This window comes from Dendronephthya gigantea, unplaced genomic scaffold, assembly GCF_004324835.1.
Source record: "Dendronephthya gigantea isolate DGI-Jeju-01 unplaced genomic scaffold, DenGig_1.0 000136F, whole genome shotgun sequence".
NCBI classification, from domain to species: Eukaryota; Metazoa; Cnidaria; class Anthozoa; order Malacalcyonacea; family Nephtheidae; genus Dendronephthya; species Dendronephthya gigantea.
In genome coordinates, this window is record NW_021163146.1 from 210,452 (window position 1) to 232,505 (window position 22,054).

General features: G+C 34.9%; 2 protein-coding genes and 1 long non-coding RNA gene across 3 annotated transcripts; all 3 read right to left on the reverse strand.

The window, feature by feature from the left end:
- Positions 1 to 4,785: 4,785 nt before the first annotated feature.
- Positions 4,786 to 5,694, reverse strand: LOC114536426 (serine/threonine-protein kinase/endoribonuclease IRE1-like). Its single transcript, XM_028557782.1, has one exon. The coding sequence runs from the start codon at positions 5,674 to 5,676 to the stop codon at positions 5,032 to 5,034; it is 645 nt and encodes a 214-aa protein (XP_028413583.1). The 5' UTR covers positions 5,677 to 5,694; the 3' UTR covers positions 4,786 to 5,031.
- A 1,052-nt stretch (positions 5,695 to 6,746) lies between these two features.
- On the reverse strand, positions 6,747 to 9,015 carry LOC114536449 (putative ankyrin repeat protein RF_0381). The gene has a single exon (XM_028557810.1). The coding sequence runs from the start codon at positions 8,964 to 8,966 to the stop codon at positions 6,747 to 6,749; it is 2,220 nt and encodes a 739-aa protein (XP_028413611.1). The 5' UTR covers positions 8,967 to 9,015.
- Positions 9,016 to 20,058: 11,043 nt separating this feature from the next.
- Positions 20,059 to 22,054, reverse strand: LOC114536437. The gene is made up of 3 exons (XR_003688446.1): positions 21,941 to 22,054; positions 21,683 to 21,778; positions 20,059 to 20,232 (listed from the first exon to the last, which is right to left on the reverse strand). It is a non-coding gene; the product is annotated as an uncharacterized LOC114536437 (long non-coding RNA).

The following is a 22,054-nucleotide window of genomic DNA, read 5'->3' on the forward strand; positions in this document are numbered from 1 at the left end:
TATTCACTCTTCTGTGCAATATTACCAATATATTATGTTTAGCCATGAGAAAACATCAATGATGAAAATCACTTCAAGAATAAAAAGATATATATTAGAAATATTAGTATATGTATCAGTACATCAAAAGTTGTGCAACATTGAATACTTTTGTTTGTAATGTATTTTGGTAATATTAATTATTGTCTATTATTCTATATGTTGGATATTTTTAAAGTGTTTGTCTGACCAGTAGCTCAGTTCATTATTTTTCGCAGGACTTCTTTTTAGCATTTTCTTAGCATTACTTGTCACACTTCAGATGCAGGACAACCATATCTTTTTGAAGTATACTCTACATTAAGGAATATGATTGAAAAATTATTTAAAAATGCAGGACTTGTCTTACCATGCTGTGAGTGATGAAATAGTATACAATATATATTTAGCTAACTGAAATAAGTTATCAGCTTACCACATATGCCATTGACTTTTTCCTTGTCAAGTTGTGGCTTGGCATCCTTCTCCTTTAATGCATTGGAGATCTTTCCTGTCATGGAGTGTGTGGACAGAACCTCCCGGCTCCACAATATACCCATAATATTGAGTACACAAAATCCTTTAAAATTAATTGCCTTTTCCTTTTAAAACCTTCTGTTGAGTCTTTGTTATTGAGACACTGGGACATAAGGGCACCTACAAATATAATTATACCATTTTGACCTTTGGTTTATAGTATGATGTTTGGACATAAGCAAATCTGCAAATTTAATAGTAAATGCAAAATTAAACACTTGAGACATTATATTCACTCTTAGAATGATATATTAAAAATTAAGTATTCTATATACAATATAAAGGGTATAGAGAATATTTGTTAATTGCCTGCACAAACATATAGGCTATAGCATATAACTACAAACACACTCACCACTTAATTCCAATACTTTAGCTTCACATGTTATTGTTGAAATTGTAGATGGGTCAATGGAACCTTTCAGAAATCTTCTGATGGCCTTGACACAATTTCTTTCTCACGATCCTAGTCTATAGTCATGTACCATTCACAAAATTATCCGAATCTTCTGATTCTTCTCACATAATCCAGCGCGTTTCACCAACCTTCTATACTCCTCATCGACAAATTCAAGTACTGCGTATTTTATGTTCAAATACGAAAGAAAAACTCGCTAAATTCTACCAGTATCAGTTGAACGAATGACAAAGACGCGCTCACAATTTGAAAATAATGCGTTATGCGTGTCAGTTACACAAGTCCCACATAACTTTGCGGCCTTGTTTGGGCAAAACGCCCGCCATCTAACCTGCGAACAGGCATATTATGAAACAGATATGTCTAAAATACTTGTAATTTGTCCTTACAAAACGAATGATTTTTGCGGAAAATTTTAACATTAAGATTAAAAAGTATGTCGAGAGGACCTCACACAAAATACGAATATGATGCTATTCAACTTTTGTGTTTCTAGACAGATGAAAACACATTTCTCGACCAATATCAATCGTGTACTAAAATTGCTATATTTTAAATTGCCTTAATTATTACATAAAGTCACATTCTGTATAACATTTTATAGATTATACAGCATGTTCTATAGAATATATCATTCGATATTTAATGTGAATTCATGTACAATAGAATATTCTATAGGATCTGTAAATTCTATAGAATATGGCAATGGAATATGCTATAGAATAAGAAGTCCTATAGAATATTCTATAGGATCTGTAAATTCTATAGAATATGGCAATGGAATATTCTATAGGATAAGAAGTCCTATAGAATATTCTATAGGATTTAGAATATGCTATAGCATATTCTATAGGATTCTATAGAACATTTTCGTAAGGGAATTGTCTAGCTGTGCTCAAACTTTTTACGCTTGGTTAGGGGAAGAACTGAAACTACAAGTCATTTCCCATACGCAATACAGTGCGTTGTAGCACATGCATGCTATCGTGGTTTGTGGTTGATATCTTGTTACCCGTTTGTGGGATAAGGTATTTAATATAACTATTTGCTTACTCATGCATGTAAATCTATAAATTTGCTAATGTTCATCGAATATAGAATATATATAGTTATAGTAAGTATATAACGCAATTATAATTGTGGTTACAAGATATTAAGGTATCATGTAACACTCGTGATCGTGAGAGTAAACTTGAAATCCATCTCATTTAAGGTGGTGCTAAATTTAAAACCATAATGTTGTGATGTAATTATCGAAAGGGTTTATTGGTTGAAGCCCGTGTACCGGCCAAATACGGAAATTTAGTTCACATATGGAAATCGAACTTGGAACAATACCTTATCTATTTCACTAGTGTCTTGGAATTGGCACCGATGAAAATTAATATGACAATTAATTTATTAATCTATATTGATCAATAGCCAACAACGGCAGAAATAATAAGAAATTCAGAGGCAGCCATCAGTCCAGCAAGTGTGATGGCTTGTGTTTTGGGAAATTTTGTGAACACGAAAACAGCATCAATATAGTGAGACTTTTGATATTATTTCTTTAGAATCTATACACATGATCGAAGCTCACCCACATTGCAATAGATATTATACCACACAATGTTTTTCAATTTTTTAATCGAGAATGACAATTGAGGAATTCAAAAATGGCGAATGCAAGCCAACAGATACTTTGTTTACTGGATTAAATATAAACTTTGTTTGCATTTTGGGAATATTTCGAGAAATAGTTATAATTTTGTACTCGATTTTTGCGAAAGGCTTGTCATTTGTAGATTTTCTCTAATGTAAAATGAAATGAAAATGAAGGATCCTGCATGTGCATTTTAGAGTTTATAGTGTACTGGTCTTATTCTTAAACAGGGATCTTCGGATCTTCATGACTGGAAAACGATCCGATTTCGGCAAATGGTAAAAGAAACGCTGGGTTTTTTATTTTCATTGTTTTTAACTTTAAAAACTATAAGTTTTTGTTGTAAGTTTTTTATTGCAAGTTTGTTTGTATTCATTTTATGGTGTACCCGCTATTTTGCCCGTTACATCACTGAATATATGTCACCGAAAATGAGAACATTATTATCGCATATTGCAAGATCACGTTCTAGAGAAGTCGGCTATTTAACTGTTGGGAATATATTATTTCATTACATAGCAAGTTTCGAAGTTCATATGTTCCAGAATCTGATTGGTTAAAACTACGTGGAGGGAAATCAAAATGTTTCCGGCGAAATCTTGTTTTTCACTCTTGAGATTCTATTTCCGCATTTTAAAGATTCCGGAGATTCTCATTCCCGTTTCAAGTTTTAAAGATAGCCCAGCTAAAATGAGTACCCGGACCCAATTTTATTAGAGTATAGGCTACCAAAAGCAATGCCGGGCACAGATATGAAATGAGTACGATACCCTTTCTAGCCGTATGGTGCCAATAAATTGACTCTAGTGTAATTGGAGTGGTTCTTTTCTATGGCTGTGGTGCCCTTTGCCTGTGGCAGACAAAAAATATAGCAGCTTTCACGAAGAAATCGATTGTGTAACGTGTTTGAAAAAACCTCGCCTAACTCACAAACTTTGACTTTGTTGCATAATTCAATAAATGTCATCCAAAATAATCTTTTCTTCACTTTGATTACTTAATTTAGGCGGTTAACAGCGAAAATAATTATTTTTAGTGTTATTAAAAAGGCCCAAGAGCTGCAAGTTGGTTTTGTAAGAGTGAAAGATGCAGAAAGACGCTGTTTTAACAAAAATAATGTAACTGAAAGGACAAAAGAAGTAAAAAAACTAGCCTTATATTATTTTCAAGGAAAAAACTACTTTAATTTTAAAACCCCTTTTTGATTTTATTTTGCAAAAACATGTGTTATTGGAGTCGCTGTAAAGAGTGTCCAGTTAGTAAAACGGGTCAGTAAAATAGTTAGTAAACCATGTATTTTCTACAAAAGATTAGAATTTTCAGATTAGTTTTTTTCTGATATATACAAAATAAACGTATTTTTAAACAAGATGCTCTGACATATCTGAAATAGGCTTCACCAAAACATGGCGGACTTCGCCTTCTGCGCAATGCGCAGAAGTTATGCTGACGCCATATGGTCCTCTTTGCCCCTGGTAGGTACTGACCAGGCTAAAATCTGAGCCCCCTACAATAGAATGTCCCTGGTTTATGTAAACTACACAGTCAACATTATTTTCCCCCTAGTTTCCCCCGTTAAACCTTGTTGTTTTGTATTTTTTGATTAATTTTTGTCGTATAAATTAAGCGTTGAAATAAAGCGTATATTTCAGTTGTTATCAAGTAAATAACGAATAAATGCTGTGGAATGTCCATATATAGACGCATCGCCCATTTATTTGGCATTTCAACTGGTCTTTGACGTTTACGTCCTCGTGCTAAATCTCGCTAAGTCTCACTCCTTGCATTTGGCGTCCGAATTTTTTTGAGAGTGTGACGCCACCTAACGCAAGCCAAATACGCAAGCAATATGGCGCTGAGCATCCATTTTTATCTTGCTCACACAATCCTGGTGTGTGCAGGAACTTTTCTTCGGGGTACAAAGTTCCTATACACACCAGGATGGCGTAGAATTTCGTAGAATGACAAGTGCGCTTCTGAAAAATTTTGGAACCGAAAACATTAGCAAAATGCGAAGAAAGAGGCTTCTGGTATAATGTCTATTCTGTGCTTGCGTGTCAAGTAACCGTTTGGTCCACGCGTTCGTAATTTTGATTTTTTAAATAAATCCCCGCTCACCAAAAATGATTTGACAAAAAGACACGATTTATTCCATTAGTTTCTCCTAAATCTTCTAACAATATTAAGAACGAACTCTTTATATAATAGATTCCAGAATGATATATCTCCAAATTAGATGTAAAAGGTTCTTTTTTAAGAAATACGCGTGCAGAGCACTTATTTCAGCAACCGCGCTGACATATGAAATATTGCATGTGCCTTGCATATACGTTGCTCAACAGGTATTACTCGAAATAAGAAATATTTATGCAATAATTCAACACTGCTTTTGTTAATCTGTATCCGAATTATATCAGTCTCTACTAACAAAACTATCCCTCAGCGCTTCGTGAGCGTAAGGTCTATCATCAATCTTGTGACTAATCAGCCATGATACAAACTTCCGTGCTTTACGATCACCAAGCCTCTTCAAATTGACAGAGTTTCCTTTCAAAATATTTTTCATTCGATCTATCTTCAAGCCGAAAGGGTGTTCACCTTTAGTTAGAATGAAGAAAGCAATCATACCCGCCACATGCACATCCGATTTCTTTTTGAAGAGACCTTTTTCTTTTTCCTCTCCCGCTTTTATTACTTCAGGCGACATCCATCCTTCGGTACCTTTAGCATCTGTTTCAACTGCCGTTTCGTTTTCCTTTAGAATTCGACTTAATCCAAAGTCTGCCAATTTCATGTGACCTTCGATACAAACCAGGATGTTTGATGGTTTTAGATCTCTGTGCAATATTCCTTTACCATGAAGAAATTCAAGTCCGGAAAGAATTTCTTGCATCATTCGTGGACCATGCTCTTTTAGCTGCTCAATGGTCTCAGAATCAACAAGATCCGTCAAGGTTTCCTCACAAAGATCAACAATTAGATACGCAAAATTCCCGTCGTTATGAAAATGTCGATAGCTCACGATAAATGGAGAGTTGCCTGTTTTTATCAGACTCATTATTTCTTTTTCATTTTCAGCTATTTTGTCGCATTTTTTGCACCACCATTCTCTTAACAGCAACTTCACTTCCATCCATCATGAGACCAACATAGACACATGAATAACCACCATCGCCAATTCTGAATTGCCCATGGGCGACAAAACCCTGCATAGGAATTTTCAGTCTATGAAAAAAAAAATCGTAGATTTTTTATACATGGCGTGAAGAAAGAAAGCGACTTTAGGTGATATTGGGCAACATTGGGGAAAAATTAACAAATAAATACAGTAATGTGCATACTAAAGTATTATTACATATTTCTAATATGGGTTATTACAAACAAAAATACTGTAAGGTAGTTGAATGAGTAATTGTCTGAAATAAAGTCTGTTTTTAAGGTGGCTCATCAGGCTGTATAAGAAACAGAATTAATTAACTCTTTGAAAGGCACTTTGCCTCAAATGGCTTGAAACACCAAAATTCAAAAAACTAAATCTAATCATTTTGCACAAACGTTTTCGCTTTATTGAAAGCTCCTCAGGTGCTGAATACTTGTAAGAAAGCCGATTTTATTTTGTTTTCATCAGGTTATTACAAATTATTTTTGACAGTTTCTTTTCAAAGGTTATCTCTTTACTTGGTTTTTACTTAGAAGTTATTTTTACGGTATCTTTCGGACAGTGATTTCTTTTCTTGGTTCTTATTTAGAAGTAATTTTTGACAGTATCTTTCCGACACTTATCTCTTTACTTGTTTTTATTTCGAAGCTAATTTTTATCTCTTTACTTGGTTTTTAGGTATAGAAGGTTTTCATATACGTTTATCGGTTTTAATTTTGAAATTCGCAATCGAGGCGAGGGCTTAATTTGAAATTCAAGATCAACAACGGGCTTGGAATTTGAGATTTAAAACTGGAATGGGTAGCCCTCTGCCCTCTCTTCCCTGTATATATTCACAATCCGCCACCAAACTTTCACAACGAGATCTTAAATGAAATTTCAAAAACAAATGAGAACAAAAGATCATGACCCAGTCGGTTCACAGTCTTGGTAATTGCCCAAATTCATTGAAGGAACCTTATATAAATTTATATAAAAAATCTTTCAAGTACTACCTTCTCTAACTGGTTGCAAGTCGTTCTTCTCAGTGCATGAATTTTCTCACGATGTTTTACGGACTTTTTGAGAACAGTCGCAATTTCATCATGACCAAGGTGAATACACAATTCAAGAAGATTCATATTTCTTCCATCAATAAGAAATGTCCCACCTTTCCAAAAAATGACATTCTTTTTTAACAGGATATTTACCAAATCGACCGAATTTTTCACGATTGCTATCTTTAGAATAATAGCGCCAAGAGTATGACTGCCGACTTTATTTGTAAGAGCTATATCAGCAACCTGTTCGACAAAATACTTGATCATTTTTAATCCACCAGTATTGACAGCAGCGTGTAAAACTGTTGTTCCCTTACTATCTTCACCATTTACATCAGCGCTCTTTTCAACAAGATATTTCACTATTTCGAGCGTACCTTCAGTAACAGCAGCATGCAGCACAGTCCATCCGTTAGCATTCTTGCTATTAACATCGGCGCCCTTTTCAACAAGACATTTTACTATTTCTAGCGCACCTTCAGAAACAGCAGAGTGCAGCACAGTCCAACCGTCAGTACCCTTGCCATTGACATCAGCTTCCTTTTCTACAAGATATTTTACTATTTCCAGTGTACCCTCAGTAATAGCAGAGTGCAACACTGTCCTCCCATCGGAATCCTTGCCATTTACATCAGCGCAATTTTCAACAAGATATTTTACTATTTCCAACATACCTTTACCAAAAGCACAGTGCAGCACAGTTCTTCCGTTAGTCATTTTGCCATTTACTTCGGCACCATTTTTCACAAGATATTCCACCATTTCCAGTGTACCCTCAGTAACAGCAGAGTGCAGCACAGTCATCCCGTCGGAATCCATGCCATTTACATCAGCGCAATTTATGACAAGATATTTTACTATTTCCAGCACATCTTCAGTAACGGCAGAGTGCAGCACAGTCAACCCGTCAGTATCCTTGCCATTCACCTCAGCACCACTTTCCACAAGATATTGCACTATTTCCAGTGTACCTTTGGTAACAGCATAGTGCAGCACGGTCAACCCGTCAGTATCCTTGCCGTTTACATCAGCACCCTTTTCCACAAGATATTTTATTATTTCCAGTGTATCTTTACCAACGGCAGAGTGCAACACAGTCCAACCACTAGTCTTTTTGCCATTTACATCCGCGCCCTTTTCAACAAGGTATTTCAGTATTTCCATAGAACCTTCAGCAACAGCAGAGTGCAGCACAGTCCACCCTGTAGTCTTCCTTCCATTTACATTAGCGCCATTTTCAACGAGATATTTTACTATTTTAGGTGCACCTTTAATAACAGCAGAGTGCAGCACAGTCAACCCGTCAGTGTCCTTGCCATTTACATCAGCACCATTTTCAACAAGATATTTTACTTTTCCTAGCCCACCTTTAGTAACAGCAGAATGGAGCACAGTCCGCCCATCCGAATCCTTAGCATTTATATCACCGCCCTTTTCCACAAGGTATTTTAGTATTGCAAGTGTACCTTTAGTAACGGCAGAATGCAGAACAGTCCATCCATTAGTCTTGTTGTCATTGACATCAACACCCTTTCCAACAAGATATTTTACTATATCTAGCCTATCTTCAGTAACAGCATAGTGCAGCACACACCAGCCGTCAGAATCCTTGCCGTTAAAATCAGAGCCCATATCAACAAGATATTTTACCATTTGCAGACTGCTTTCAATAACAGCAAAGTGCAGCACAGTCCACCCATCAGTATCCTTGCCATTTACATCAGCGCCGTTTTCAACAAGATATTTTACTATTTCCAACATACCTTTAACAATAGCACAGTGCAGCACAGTCCTTCCGTTATTCATCTTGCCATTTACGTCGGCGCCATTTTCCACAAGATATTGCACTATTTCTAGCCTACCTTCAGTAACAGCAGAGTGCAGCACAGTCCACCCGTTTTTTTTCTTGCCATTTACATCAGCACCCTTTTCAACAAGATGTTTCAATATTTCCTGCGTACTTTCGGTAACAACAGAGTGCAGCACAGTCCACCCGTTAGTTTTCTTGCCATTTACATCAGCACCCTTTTCAACAAGATATTTTACCACTTCTAGACTACATGAGGTAACGGCATAGTGCAACACTGCACCTCCTTCCGTATCGAACTCATTTAAATGAGCTTCCTCTTGAACTAGATATTTTACCATTTTGAGCAATCCTCGAGTATCTGCTTGTTCGAATTGCTGTCTCAGCTCATCCCAAAATTGCAGCTTGCTTTCTTCTCCGCGCACACTCAATACTTTACTTGCCCGTTGAAGTACCTGTACCTATGAGGGATTTAAAAAGTTTACTCTTGCCCCAAAATTTCTTCCTGAACTACAAATTCTTTTTAAAAAATAGTTTTAAAAAACTATAACGCCTGTTTTCCAAAGGCCCGTTTCCACTTGCAATTTTAGGTACGATTTTATGTTTCATCTTTTGGGAAATGTGAACGAGTGACTAATTACGAATGCTCTGATGAATAAGAGCTCTTATTTGAGCGTCCGTAACTAATTCACTCGTTCACATTCATCAAAAGAAGAAAATCGCACATGAAATCGCAGCAAAAATCGCCGGTGTAAACGGGCCTTAAAGGTCCACACAGACCGTACGCGATTTGGGAACGCGGCGCGATTTTTGTATATTGGCGCCCATAGACTCCATATTTGGCTGCATCAGCCTGCATGGAATAAATTTATGTGCTTCTGAAAACTGAAAAATGAAAGACCTCGCTCACACTAACACTGAATGAGCGGACGCTCATACTCAATGAGTGACCTCGCTAACTTACAACTGCGCAACTCACCAATCAATGAATGTCCTCCCACACTCACATACAGTAGTATAATGCTACACTCACATTCCAACTGTTCAAAGACACCACTCACACACAAGCGAAGCTCAGGTTTTGAGTGAAGTGTGACAATCTCGTACCTAAAGCCCGCGATCCTCGGAGGAAGGAACGGCGAAGGATCTGGCATAATCCGTTATTTGCCCCGAGATTTTTGGAAATCCTGTTTCACAGCGCATGCTTTATTTGCATGCTAATTTCAAGACGAAGGAAATAAATAACGATATACAAAATGTACTAAATTTTCTTGAAGCCATTGACCATGCGTTATTCAATCCAATTCAATTCAATTCAATTCAATTCAATTCAAAAGTCTTTATTAGAATACTCAAAACAAACGTTTGAGTTTACATAGATTTTTACCTGGGTATACATCATTATGAGTATTTACATCAATTAAAAGTATAGAATTTAAAATCTCTGAAGTAAGAATAAATAGAAACTATGATGTAATAACCTAAGTTCTAGAATAACCTAAGTTCTAGTTCTATAATAATTTATATAAAATTAAATAAGCATCTATTTATAAAAGCTTTTTTGAATATCTCTGTTTTAGCTATTGTGAGTTCAAATTCATGGCCTCTCTGTCGCAAAAGGCGCTTTAACTTGCTAGGTGATAGTTTATGTAGAGCATTGTTTTCGTCTTCCACAATTCTTGACCACAACTTTTTGTCTCTGTTTGTTATTACTACTTTAAAATCTGATTTGTTGGTAACATTTCTGTAGGCACGATTAATAAACTTATGGATCTGGCTGATATATTTATAGTACGATGCCCCACCCGAGACTTCAACTCCAAAAGTGAAGAGGGAGAGAATAAGACTATTGAAGAGAAGTTCCATCTGATGCGAAGAAGACCCATAACGTTTGCACACTCTCATTCTTTTACAAGCCTTTTTCATTATCTCTTCAAAATGTTTATCCCATTTTCCAGGTATTTCTTCTATCGTGACACCCAATAATTTCAGCTATTCTTTCCGTACTATTGATGGAATCTACTCCGGAGGAGGGAAAGACACCTTTGCACGAACTATCATTTCATAGGTTTTATTCATGTTTAGAGACATTCCATTTTCTGTGACCATAGTTCCATATTATCCACTTCATCCCCAGCTGAATCTTCGTGGTCATAAACTGGGGCGATTATTGTGATATCGTCACCAAATTTAGATAAATAATTGTAGAGATTCACCAGCTTAATATCATTTAACCGTTACGGTAAACATTACGGGACCAAGTACAGTTCTCTGGAGTGCGACACGATTAATATCCCAAAATTCAGTTGTGACACCATCAACTTTCACTCTCTGTTTACGGTTGCTTAAAAAGTCAATCATCCAATTTATAGTGTATGGATTGATAGGTACTTTCTTGATTTTATTGAACAATATATCGTGTGGCCTCGTGGAAATTTTTGAAAATCGAAAAGTTAATGACCTATATTGCCCTGTGGGATTAAATGTGTGGGAGGAAAATTAAACTAATCTAATTTAAAGTGACTCTCGTGTTTTCTCTGTCCGTTTTGTCTTATTGAGCTTCCTCGACGTTTCATATGACTTTTACTCCGTTGGTCCACTTCGATTCTGGTCCACTCTGAAGATTCTGGTGTTGTGCACTCCTTTTTAAAGTGAAGGTTGAGGGACACACCATCAACCAGAGTGGGCTGATCCTTATCCAACCAATCAGCGTTGTAAGCAAGAAATGTAGGTTGGCGTTAGAAGCTCGCGCCAGCTGTTATATTTTGTTTTTTTTAAGACGTTGTCGTACAGTCGAGTTGGTCTTTTGCTCAATCGATCAATACTTAAGAACGTTCATAACTTAAATTAATTTTTATCAACAAATATAAAATTTTCAAACATGTCCTCTGTGAACCTCACTTCACGACTTAACTACATATAGTACTATTTTAATCGAATTAAGCCTTCTCGACGTATTGCTAAAATGCTCGACCGCGAGAAATATAAAACACAGTTGACTGACATAAGAGCTTGCAGTTGCCTAATGCACCTATATTTAGCTTCGCTCGGGCTATAAAGATACGCAAACTTTTACCCGCAAAATATCACCGCCCGCCATATTTGCCCGAAGACGGCCTGCATAGGAGGTTTACATGTTTATGACAGATGGCCAAAATGATTGACACTAAGATTACTGCATTAATTATTTACCGAAACTGTCTAGCTTGGAAGGAAAAGTTTTTGATATTTGCGAAAAGCCAAAAATTATATTTACTCATATTTTCTTGTGGCAAAAATCAAATACTCTCCACGCATGGAAGGTGATATCTCCTATTTTTATAATTATGGTAATATGCATGCATATCCTGAGCATAATTAACCCTTGCGTAGCCATAATATATTAAGCTTAGGTCCAGCTAGTTCAGGTAATTGTTTGCTTTGGTTGGAAATTTTCGATTTTCACGAAATGGCGAGCAGGGCCGAGCTAGAACGATCATTGAGGGTGTTTATTCTTATATTTAGTTCTGCCGGACGAATTTTATTTGCAAGCTATTGCATGCAGGTACAAAAGAAATCTGTCGGGCAGAACTGAATATACGAAAAGTACCCCCCAATTACCGTTCTAGTTTCGGCGAGTTTCGGCCCTGCTCGCCACTTCGTGAAATTAAAATCATAAAACTCGTCACGCGTTGGCGGATCGCGTCGGGTGAGTGTCGGCTTTTATCGTGACAATATCGCCTTTGTCTGCGAAGAAAATATTCTACTTGTAAAACAAACTGTGTCACATCCGTCACGCTATTTCGCACTTCGCCCAGGATTAAGAAGTTAAACCATCAAGCTGGCAGGGTTCATTTTTTATCAATTTTAACGCAGAGGTAGCGACGAAACACATATAAAGTGAATTGTCACATGAAACAAACAATAATATTTTAGTGATAACTGCGATCGAACTTTGACCTCGATCTGCGGTTAGTTGAGCCATTTACAATCGAACTTATCAGCATTTGTAATTTGTATTTTAACTCAATTTGTGTGGCCATTCAAATAACATTGAATAAAACGTATTTTAAAATCCCATAGCTAAAATTAGTTACACTGGCATTGAAATGCTATTTACCGTATCTATACTTATGCAAATGCTCTTTTTTGATAAAATATTGGAGCTTTGGACTCGGTTGAATCGAAGATTAAACTTAAAATCACCCATCTAAAAGTTATGTTAATAAAAGAATATAAATATTACTGTTTATTTTACACACTGAGTGACTTTCGTGGAAAATAAAGAAATTTAAAGTGGAAATTTCGAACTTCCATGTTTTTCTGAACTGATCGACTTAAAGTCAAAAGCCGTTATAATTTAACATGAGTTCCTGTTGATTATATAAACTATACAGAGCTTGTGGCAGAATCGATATCAAGTGATCGAGTAATTTCCACTGAACAATTTGGGAATAAAACGAGAACGCACAATATACTTTCAGACAAATAAATTATGTTCGAAAGTTGCACATTGAAATATTGCACACTTTGTCTTTGACCATAATAAACAAATGCATAGTAACATTATTAATATTATACGAACTGTTAAACGAACAACCGGCAGAATATAACGACAATAACGTCTGAATTAACAAGCTTCCTCTCTGGCAATGAAATCTACCCAACGAAGAACCCATTTATTGTGACAGTCAGGCCTGTTTGGCATTCAAACATACAATATAATAACGCGATGTAGCGATACACAATGCCTCATACTAAACAATGAGCACATGATAATACAGTCGCATCTGAGTTCTGTCGCGCTGAAGCAAATTACTCTGATTATTCGACGTTATTTATTAATATCGTACCTTCAATTCAATTGTTTATACCATAAAACATCATAAGGATTCACGATACAGCGTCGTAGCTAAACGAATATTTTTGATAATAAAATTTTAGTAATCTTAGGGTCCGATTAAATTTTTAATTATTCATGTTGCCACTGAACTATATAGTGATTGCTGGAGGGAGTGCTGTTGACTCAGAAAAACTAAAACAAGAAACATAGCGGATTTTTTCGTGCTGACGCCTAGCAGGTCTATGGTTCTGATAAAAACTTGTTAGAGACTTGAGAGATTTCAGAAGTTAGTAACTCTTATCGTAACGTCAACTTATCCAAAGCGATGCCTCAGATTAATTTATTGGACCAGCCTTTATTGGTTAAACAAACAATTTTTTGTTTTTTTCACCAAATTACATTGATCAAAAAAGATTTATCTCAGACGACGAATGTTAAAATTCAGGAGCGGTTAGTTTTAACATTCAGTTTTTACAAGAGCGGAAAATTCACTGACTTGAACGTTGAGATAGTTGAAGTAGATTGCTCAAGTTGAAATATCTGAATAATCAATATGGAAAACAGAAATATTCCAAAGAAGCTAACTCAGAATATAGGAGAGTAGGACAGGCATGCATGTGTACATAATATGAGGACGAAAAATTTACGAGCAGTCTGCTGATAATATTCTTATGAGTTTGCATGGTGACATCAATAAGTAAATTAGCGTGTAGGTACATCACGTAAGTATTTAATACTGCAAAGCTTTCGGTGCATTAAACTGGGCCTTTTTCAGTACAATTGTGTGACTGCACATCTACTCGTCACTTAAATATCACTTTTGTCCATAGGCAGCCCAATGGCGACTCGGCGGATTTTTTTTTCGTAAGCAATCGAAAGCATCCCAAACAATCGAGAGCATCAATATTACGTCACGGAAAACGGGCTTAGCTTGCCTTTCGGTCAAGCACGCGTTCCACGCGAGACTTTATTCTAGGCGTGATATATTCGGAAAGACGCAAACGTTGTAAATTTTACTGCATATTTTGTTTTAATTTTTTAATATAACTATATATGATTTATACGATGATTTCTTAAGCATACCATGCAGGAACATACGGTAAGTTACCGTAAGTAGTTTCGTAATGTTCTTTGTATATTAAAGAAATACTACTGAAGAAAATAACGTATTTTAAAAATGTATTTTAAATAACCATATAATGTTAATTATAATATCTTCTCAACATTAATAGTAATTAGAGGGTAGGGAATAAATATTCAACAATACTGCTGCATTTAAGCTGACAAATTTATGATGTGTACTGTAATGTCAATGATGATGCATGTAACTCAAGGTAATTAAATTGTGCTAGTGCTACTCTGAGTTACCAACTAGGCAAGATAAAAAATTAGCTTGAACACTTTTTCAGCTTGACCCCATGTGGTCGAGCTAATTTCCAGAGTACAAACATCAAAATAAAATATGTAATGATTGTGCAACGTGGTCAGGGAAAGATTTTAAATAAAGGACATTGTCCAAAAGGACATGTGCTCCTACATCACGTGTCTTGTTTGGCAGAATTGATTTTGCCTCTTATAACAAAGTTTTGTTTGGCTAATTAGATTTTATTTTTTACAGATGGATATTAATGAAATCTTTGCAGCTGCAACCAAAGAGATTGAGAACAACAGTTATCCTGGACTATCTGATACAGAGGATTAAGGGTTTGTGTTTTTGATTTGTTGCCTCTACAGCAAGAAAACATAAGATCATTGGCTGTTCAGGGTACCCTAAATAAATTGCTGTGTTTTACTGTGCTCTACCAGAAGATAACTTAGAGAAATTTATATCTTCGTACAACAGGAAAACAAATGAGACTTTGAAACTTGCTGTTTCGAAAAGTCTCACTTCAAAAAGTGGATATGAACTAAATGAAACATTCTGCTGTCTTCACAATACAAGGTATCATGGGACAAAGGATACTGCTAAAGTACTCGAAGAAAAACTTGCAAAGAGATTCAAAAATAAAAGTTGTCCCTTTAAGATGCAGGTTAAGAAAATTGAAAACAGTGATGGCTATCCTTTTTTAGTCACATTGCATTGTCCTTCGTCCTCTTTCCCTTGCATTTTTTGTTCTGTCCTGCCATCCAATCTTACCAAAGAACTATCTTCTTCTTTTAATTCTACTTTCTGGTCTACTTGTGACATCTCTGCTCTGGCTAGTAACTATTTGGTGGCGATTTGATCTTGCCAACGTGTACGTAATCTTAATCTCGCAATTTCACTTCTATCCACTGATATTTCAAGTTATCTTCAAACCTTCGTTTTTTGTCCTATGTATCAACCACTGATTTATTACTCGTATTTGCTTAGTTTTTCTTCATATGGAAAAAAAATAAGTATGATTGTAGGTTTCCATTTATTTTCTTTATGTGGTGTGTTGAACAGCGCAGATTTGCATCAGAATTTATTGTGCCGCCATTCGCATGGTTCGTTTGCTAAAAAGGCTACGGTTTTGGAGAGGGTAAAATTTTAAAAATATTTTAACTCTTATTTTTTTAAGTTTTTTTACGAATTCATTATTCGCACCCTTCTAAAATTTTTTTGAGTTAGTCTTATTTGATTGAGGCTGCATGTAGGAAAAAAACTAAACGTCCAAAGACTCACCATAAGGTAAGAATTCACAGGAAAAGGCGGTGAGAATGATTTATTTGTAGCGTCGAAATTTTTTGTCGCTTATATTTGCCTCCTTTTAGTGAGAAGTGTGTCCATGTATTCCTCAGATTTTAAATATACTGAAATATTTTATCTCCAATAATTTACAAAAATGCCGTTCTTACATTTAAATGTTGGAGGAAAATGAAAACTTTTTGTCTTAACCAATCATGAGATTGCTTATTACCAGGTTTTACTGGTCCAAATTTCGCGCGTGCGCATAACCAATGGAAAATCCAACGTGCATGACGCAGAATTTAGATGGCTTTTGAATGAAAATTGTTCCGTCAGAATGACCTTTGTTATGTTTAAATATCCGAGCGAAATTATAGCCCCAGATAGGGGATGAAACAGAAGTGTACTTAGTTAGGTTATATTGCAATTATATTTATCTTATATTGTATAGTTATTTTAGTGAAACAGCTACGAGCGCTCGTTTGAAAGTTGGCACTAGTCAAACCTACTGTTTTGGGACATGAAAAAGTTTTCATTTAAAATCACTTCACCCAATCATAACCCATGTAGCATTGATTGAAAATACGGTTGAATTTTCACCATTTAAAAATTAGGTTAAAAACTACGTTCGATCAAAAACTCTGGCGTAGTGAAAAACCGACCATACACGTACAAATTAAAAAGATAAAAGTCATCAAACGAAGACCATTTCACATTATACATCGGCCACACTGGCTCTTATAATCAGGGATGCATTGTATTATCATCCGGCTGACAAAGCACATTGCACACTAGAAACTCAGACGAAAAGAATCTCTGATTCTCAGGACAAGTATGAACAAGTGCCCTGTATGACTTCTTTGCACTCAACTAGGTATTTTCCCTTGTTTGAGTTCACTATTTCGCTATAAATTACGCTTATTTTTCGAAAAATAATACGATAGCTCTCCGATTAATAAGAAGTGATGTAAACCAGGCTTAAAGGTAAAACTGAATTTCCTGATCAAAAGAAATTGATAGTGACCTAAATTGTTTCTCCTATGGATTCTATAGAAAATTTGTGCTTGTTGCTATTAAACGCGATGGTTCCCAAGGATTGAACTTCCGAGTTCGTAGAGCTTTGAGAGTGGTTGGAGCTTGAGCAATATTTCGTAGACGATCGGTGCTCTTCGTTTCCACCTATTGGGAAAAGTGGCGGAAGACGCCTGGTTGCTCGGGTAAACTAACTAATTAAAGTAAACGTAATTAAACGTAAAACGACAGTGTGTCCTTATTGTTGTGCGTCTCTATTGTCTAGCTGTGCTCAGACTTTATACGCTTAAGCTTGGGCTAAGGGAAGAACTAAAAACACAAGTCATTTTCCCTAGCTGCGCAATACAGTGCGTTGTAGCACATGCTATCGTGGTTTGTGGTCGAGACCTTGTTACGCGTTTGTGGGATAAGGTGTGGATAGCTAGTTGGTTATTCATGCATGTAAGAAGCATGTCCTAAATATAACTATTTGCTCACTCATGGATGTAAATTTATAAGTTTCCTAAAGTTCATCGAATATATCATATATACACTTATAGTAAGTATATAACGCTATTATAATTATAATTAAATCATATTACGGTATCATGTAATTAACACTCGTGAGAATAAAAGTTGAAATCCATCTCATTTAAGATTGTTCTAAATTTATAAGGATAATGTTGTGACGTAATTATCGAAAGGGTTTATTGGTCGAAGCCCGTGTTTGCAACAGGCAAATGCGGAAATATAGTTCCCTTATCAAAATCGAACTTGGAACAATACCTAATTTCACTAATGTCTTGGAATTTGCACGGATACAGTTATTTTGAAAATTAATTTTCTCATCCATATCGATCAATAGCCAACAAATTGCTACTTCAACGGCAGAAATAATAAGAAAGGCCACAGGCATGGCCATCATTCTAGCAAGTGTGATGGCGTTTGTTTTTTAGGAAAATTTGTGGAAACGAAAACAGGATCCATATAGTTATGCTTTAGATATTATTTCTTTAGAATCTATACTCATGGTCGAATCTCACCAACATTGCAATAGATATTACTACACCATGTTTTACAATTTTAAATCGAGAATGACAATCCAGGAATTCAAAAATGGCGAATGCAAACAGTCAGATACTTTTTTTACTGGATGAAATAAAATAATAAACTTTATTTTAAGTAGAACCAATGCATATATATGAACAGTTTTTACTTGCTTAAAGGAAAGGGTTATTCTAGATCTTTCCACGAATTCCTTCTTCGTATATTTTGGAAGAGAAGTATTTAAATTTTTGCACTCGATTTTGCATTAGGGCAGTCCTTTGTAGATTTTCGCTAAATGTAAAATGAAAATGAAAATGAAGAATCCTACATGTGCAATATAGAGTTTATATATAGTATACTGGTCTTTTTTTTAAACAGGCATCTTCGGATCTTCATGACCCCAAAACGATCCGATTTCGGCAAACGTTGAAAGAAACGAAAATCTAGAACTATAAGTTTAATATGTTGTAAGTCTTTAATTGTAAGTTTGTTTGTGCTCATTGCATCGTGTACCCTCTATATTGCTTGTTACATCGCTGAATATACGTCACCGAAATTGAGAGCATTATTAACGCGTATTATAAGATCGCGTAGAGAAATCGCGGCTATTTAACTGCATGTGGAGGATATATGATTTTATTATATACGTGAGAAGAGGGGAATGCGAATGTTGACCGCAAAATCTTGTTTTTCAGGCTTGATCGAACCAGTTTGATAGGGGTTAACACTTTTAACCACCGAGAGTAAGGCTAGCTGCGTTCCACTTACGCGTTTTTTATACGCACGTACACGTACGGAAAATTTTAAATGCTTTTAAATTTTTATTATTTAAAATCTAGGTCAACTAATGCATACTAAAATACGCAGAGTTAGTTACTTGAGTTAGTTTTAAGGTAACATGTATAAGGATTTAGACTTTAAATTTACGTGCGTGTACGTGCGTATGAAAAACGCGTAAGTAGAAAACAGCCTTTCATAAAAAGACTGCACCTTTGAACCTCAGTTTTGCCTACGTGATATATCTCGACAACATTAATGGTCTTGGGTCCACAGAACATGATGTTTCTCCCGGGATCAGTCAATAAGTTTAAATATTTTACACCTATTTGATGGTTCGGGTTTGTATATAAACATACATAATATCAAAAATTCACAACGCGAACTTATGGCTGGTCACGCACTGCAGAGAAAATCAATGCGTTAAAACTGGTCTGCATTTATTTTCTTTATAAGTGCTTTCCTCTGAGATATAAATTGAATTAAAACGAGAAACAGTACAAAGTTATGCACACTGCTTAAAGTTCTGTGCAGTCAAATTTGAAAAATTATTCAGTATCAAACTAAAAAACCAGGCGAGCATAGCAAAATATTTAGATAATAAAACTCTATTTTTGGGCACATAACACTCGACATTTATTGTTAAGTTTGTATAAAACGTAAATAAATTGACAGATTACTAAAGCAGACTTGAAATACGTGAAATTAATGAAGTTGTAATTGTTTATATAAAATATAGGTAAATTAATAAGTTAAAATGTAAATCTTGCTGTTTGAAACTGAAAATTAAAGAGAACTTTTATTATAATTTTCTCTTTACAAAATATTGAATGCCATGATAAAACAGTATAAAGCGAACTATTCTTCGCAAATAGCAATAAACAGGTGATTTGCAAATGCGGTCATTATTGTCAATAATTTTGAGCCAATAGTACCGATGGCAATGTAAAGCAGCAACCAGCCAGACGATTTATTCATGCTATGAAAATTTTATGTTATTATCATTATTCATCTCCTTAGAAATGCATTGTTTTCAAAGTAAATGAACACCAAATGCAAAATATTAGGATATATAGCATGACTAAATTGTCTGGCATCCTACGTCACTGACCTTATTTGTGTTATGCTTAAACATTGAGTCAATCAGCGACGACCAAAATGCTCGCCTCTTCGTCCAACGCTGCGCCCAGCTTTTGCAGGATAATAAGATGGATAATAATTTGGATTATGATTTGCACCGCCAAAAAAATAATACATTCCTTTTCCTCTGAACATCAGTTTCTGTTCAGGTTTTAAATTGCTAAAATGCATCAAAAATTGTTTTGTAAAAAACTGTATCAATACAAAGTGTAAGAATATATTTAGTTAATGCAGCTTATGTGTGTGCCGCGTCTTTGCCAATTCAGTTGTTTTTTTCTTCAAAATGATTTAGAGTAATTTTTTCAATTCAGAGCATACGCTTGAGTCCAGTTTCATGATAGTTCATCTACAGAATTTATCACAAGGCATAGCTATCATCAAACATCTTTTCATTTTCCAATCTTGATAGAAATAAGCTTTTATACCATTCATTTCGGCCGATCGAAAATTCTACGTCTCCATTGCATTTAGCCCAATTTCAGCCGCAAATGAGAACAAAAAAAGAAGAATAAATGAATCGGCATTAATCGAAATAATTTAAACAACAAATCAATCAACAAATTTTAAGGAATCAATACAAGTCATGCATGCATTTACTCTGGCAGCCAAATCATTGTTCTCCAGATCTTCCAAAGATTGCACTTATTTTTTACTCATTGTTCCTAAATTCCAAGAGATCTATAGACATGCAATACAATTCAACTTTTAGCTGGTTTGCTGAAATCTGATAATTATATAAATCTGCTAATATATATATATATATATATATATATATATATATATATATATAATTATATATATATATATACACCCATTTGCAAAAACGTTGGCCGCAGATAGATATATAGATAGCTACTCGAAATCTAATTAGAATTGCATACGTTGTGTAATATTATAGAAATCACATGCAATTGTCATGATATGCAATGTTAATTAGACTTCGAGTATCTATCTATCTATCTATCTGTGGCCAACGTTTTTGCAAATGGGTATATATATATATATATATATATATATATATATATATATATATATATATATATATATATATCAAATATGTATTTAGAATCATATATGAGTAGAGTGCTCGATATACCAAAGTATAGAGCTAGTATAAAGATAAAATAAAATAAACTTGGTTTACTTCATAAGATAAAATAAAATAAAGTTTGTAGTGAATAAAATCTTATGAAGTAAACCAAGTTTATTTTATTTTATCTTTATATATATATATATATATATTTATATACATGCGCATATAAGCATACGCTCAACAAATATTGCATTATAACAATTTATTATAAATATGGATACACGTAAACATAATTTTTTCACAAAAACTAATATTATGGTCCGACGCAAAAGTTTGCAAGCGATATAACGTAAAAGCGCTGTCGCTGTAGTGCAAAATAAATTCTTTTCATGAACAGTAAGGGTATAGAAATGTGTCCATTCTAAATAGATGTAGCTAAAGCCTGACAAAAATTAGTAGGCAAAGTGCTCTATAGCTTTATTGAACACATACTGAAATTTGAAATGTATATGCATGCATTAGCAATAAAGCAAAATAAAACTCAGCAAACAGCAAAAATTCGACTAGATTTTAATACCTCTTCATGTATTTTCGATTGTTCTTTGCGTTCACAATCAAAAACAAGAAAAAGGCGACAAATATGACTGCTGACTTAATGGTAACTTGAATCAAACTAGATAGAAAAAGCTGTTTCGTTATATATGTAATTTGGGTGGATTAGTAAAATAATAACAAAATCAATGATATTATATTGCCAGAAGTTTCTATGATGAGAATTTTAAGTAAAATGTATTGCATTAAATATTAGTAAATACAGCAGTAAACAAGTACTTACATGAAATTCTGTTGGATATATCAAATGAACACTCAAACGCGATCTGATAAAGCTAACGTCAAACACGAGATTTTACATTGCCAATTGGAATTCAAGAACAAAGATAAAAAATAT

What these genes read in the sequence shown, in the direction of transcription:
- LOC114536426 (XM_028557782.1), bottom strand. Translation starts at nt 5,676, where the DNA reads ATGAGTCTGATAAAAACAGGCAACTCTCCATTTATCGTGAGCTATCGA.
- LOC114536449 (XM_028557810.1), bottom strand. Translation starts at nt 8,966, where the DNA reads ATGGTAAAATATCTAGTTCAAGAGGAAGCTCATTTAAATGAGTTCGAT.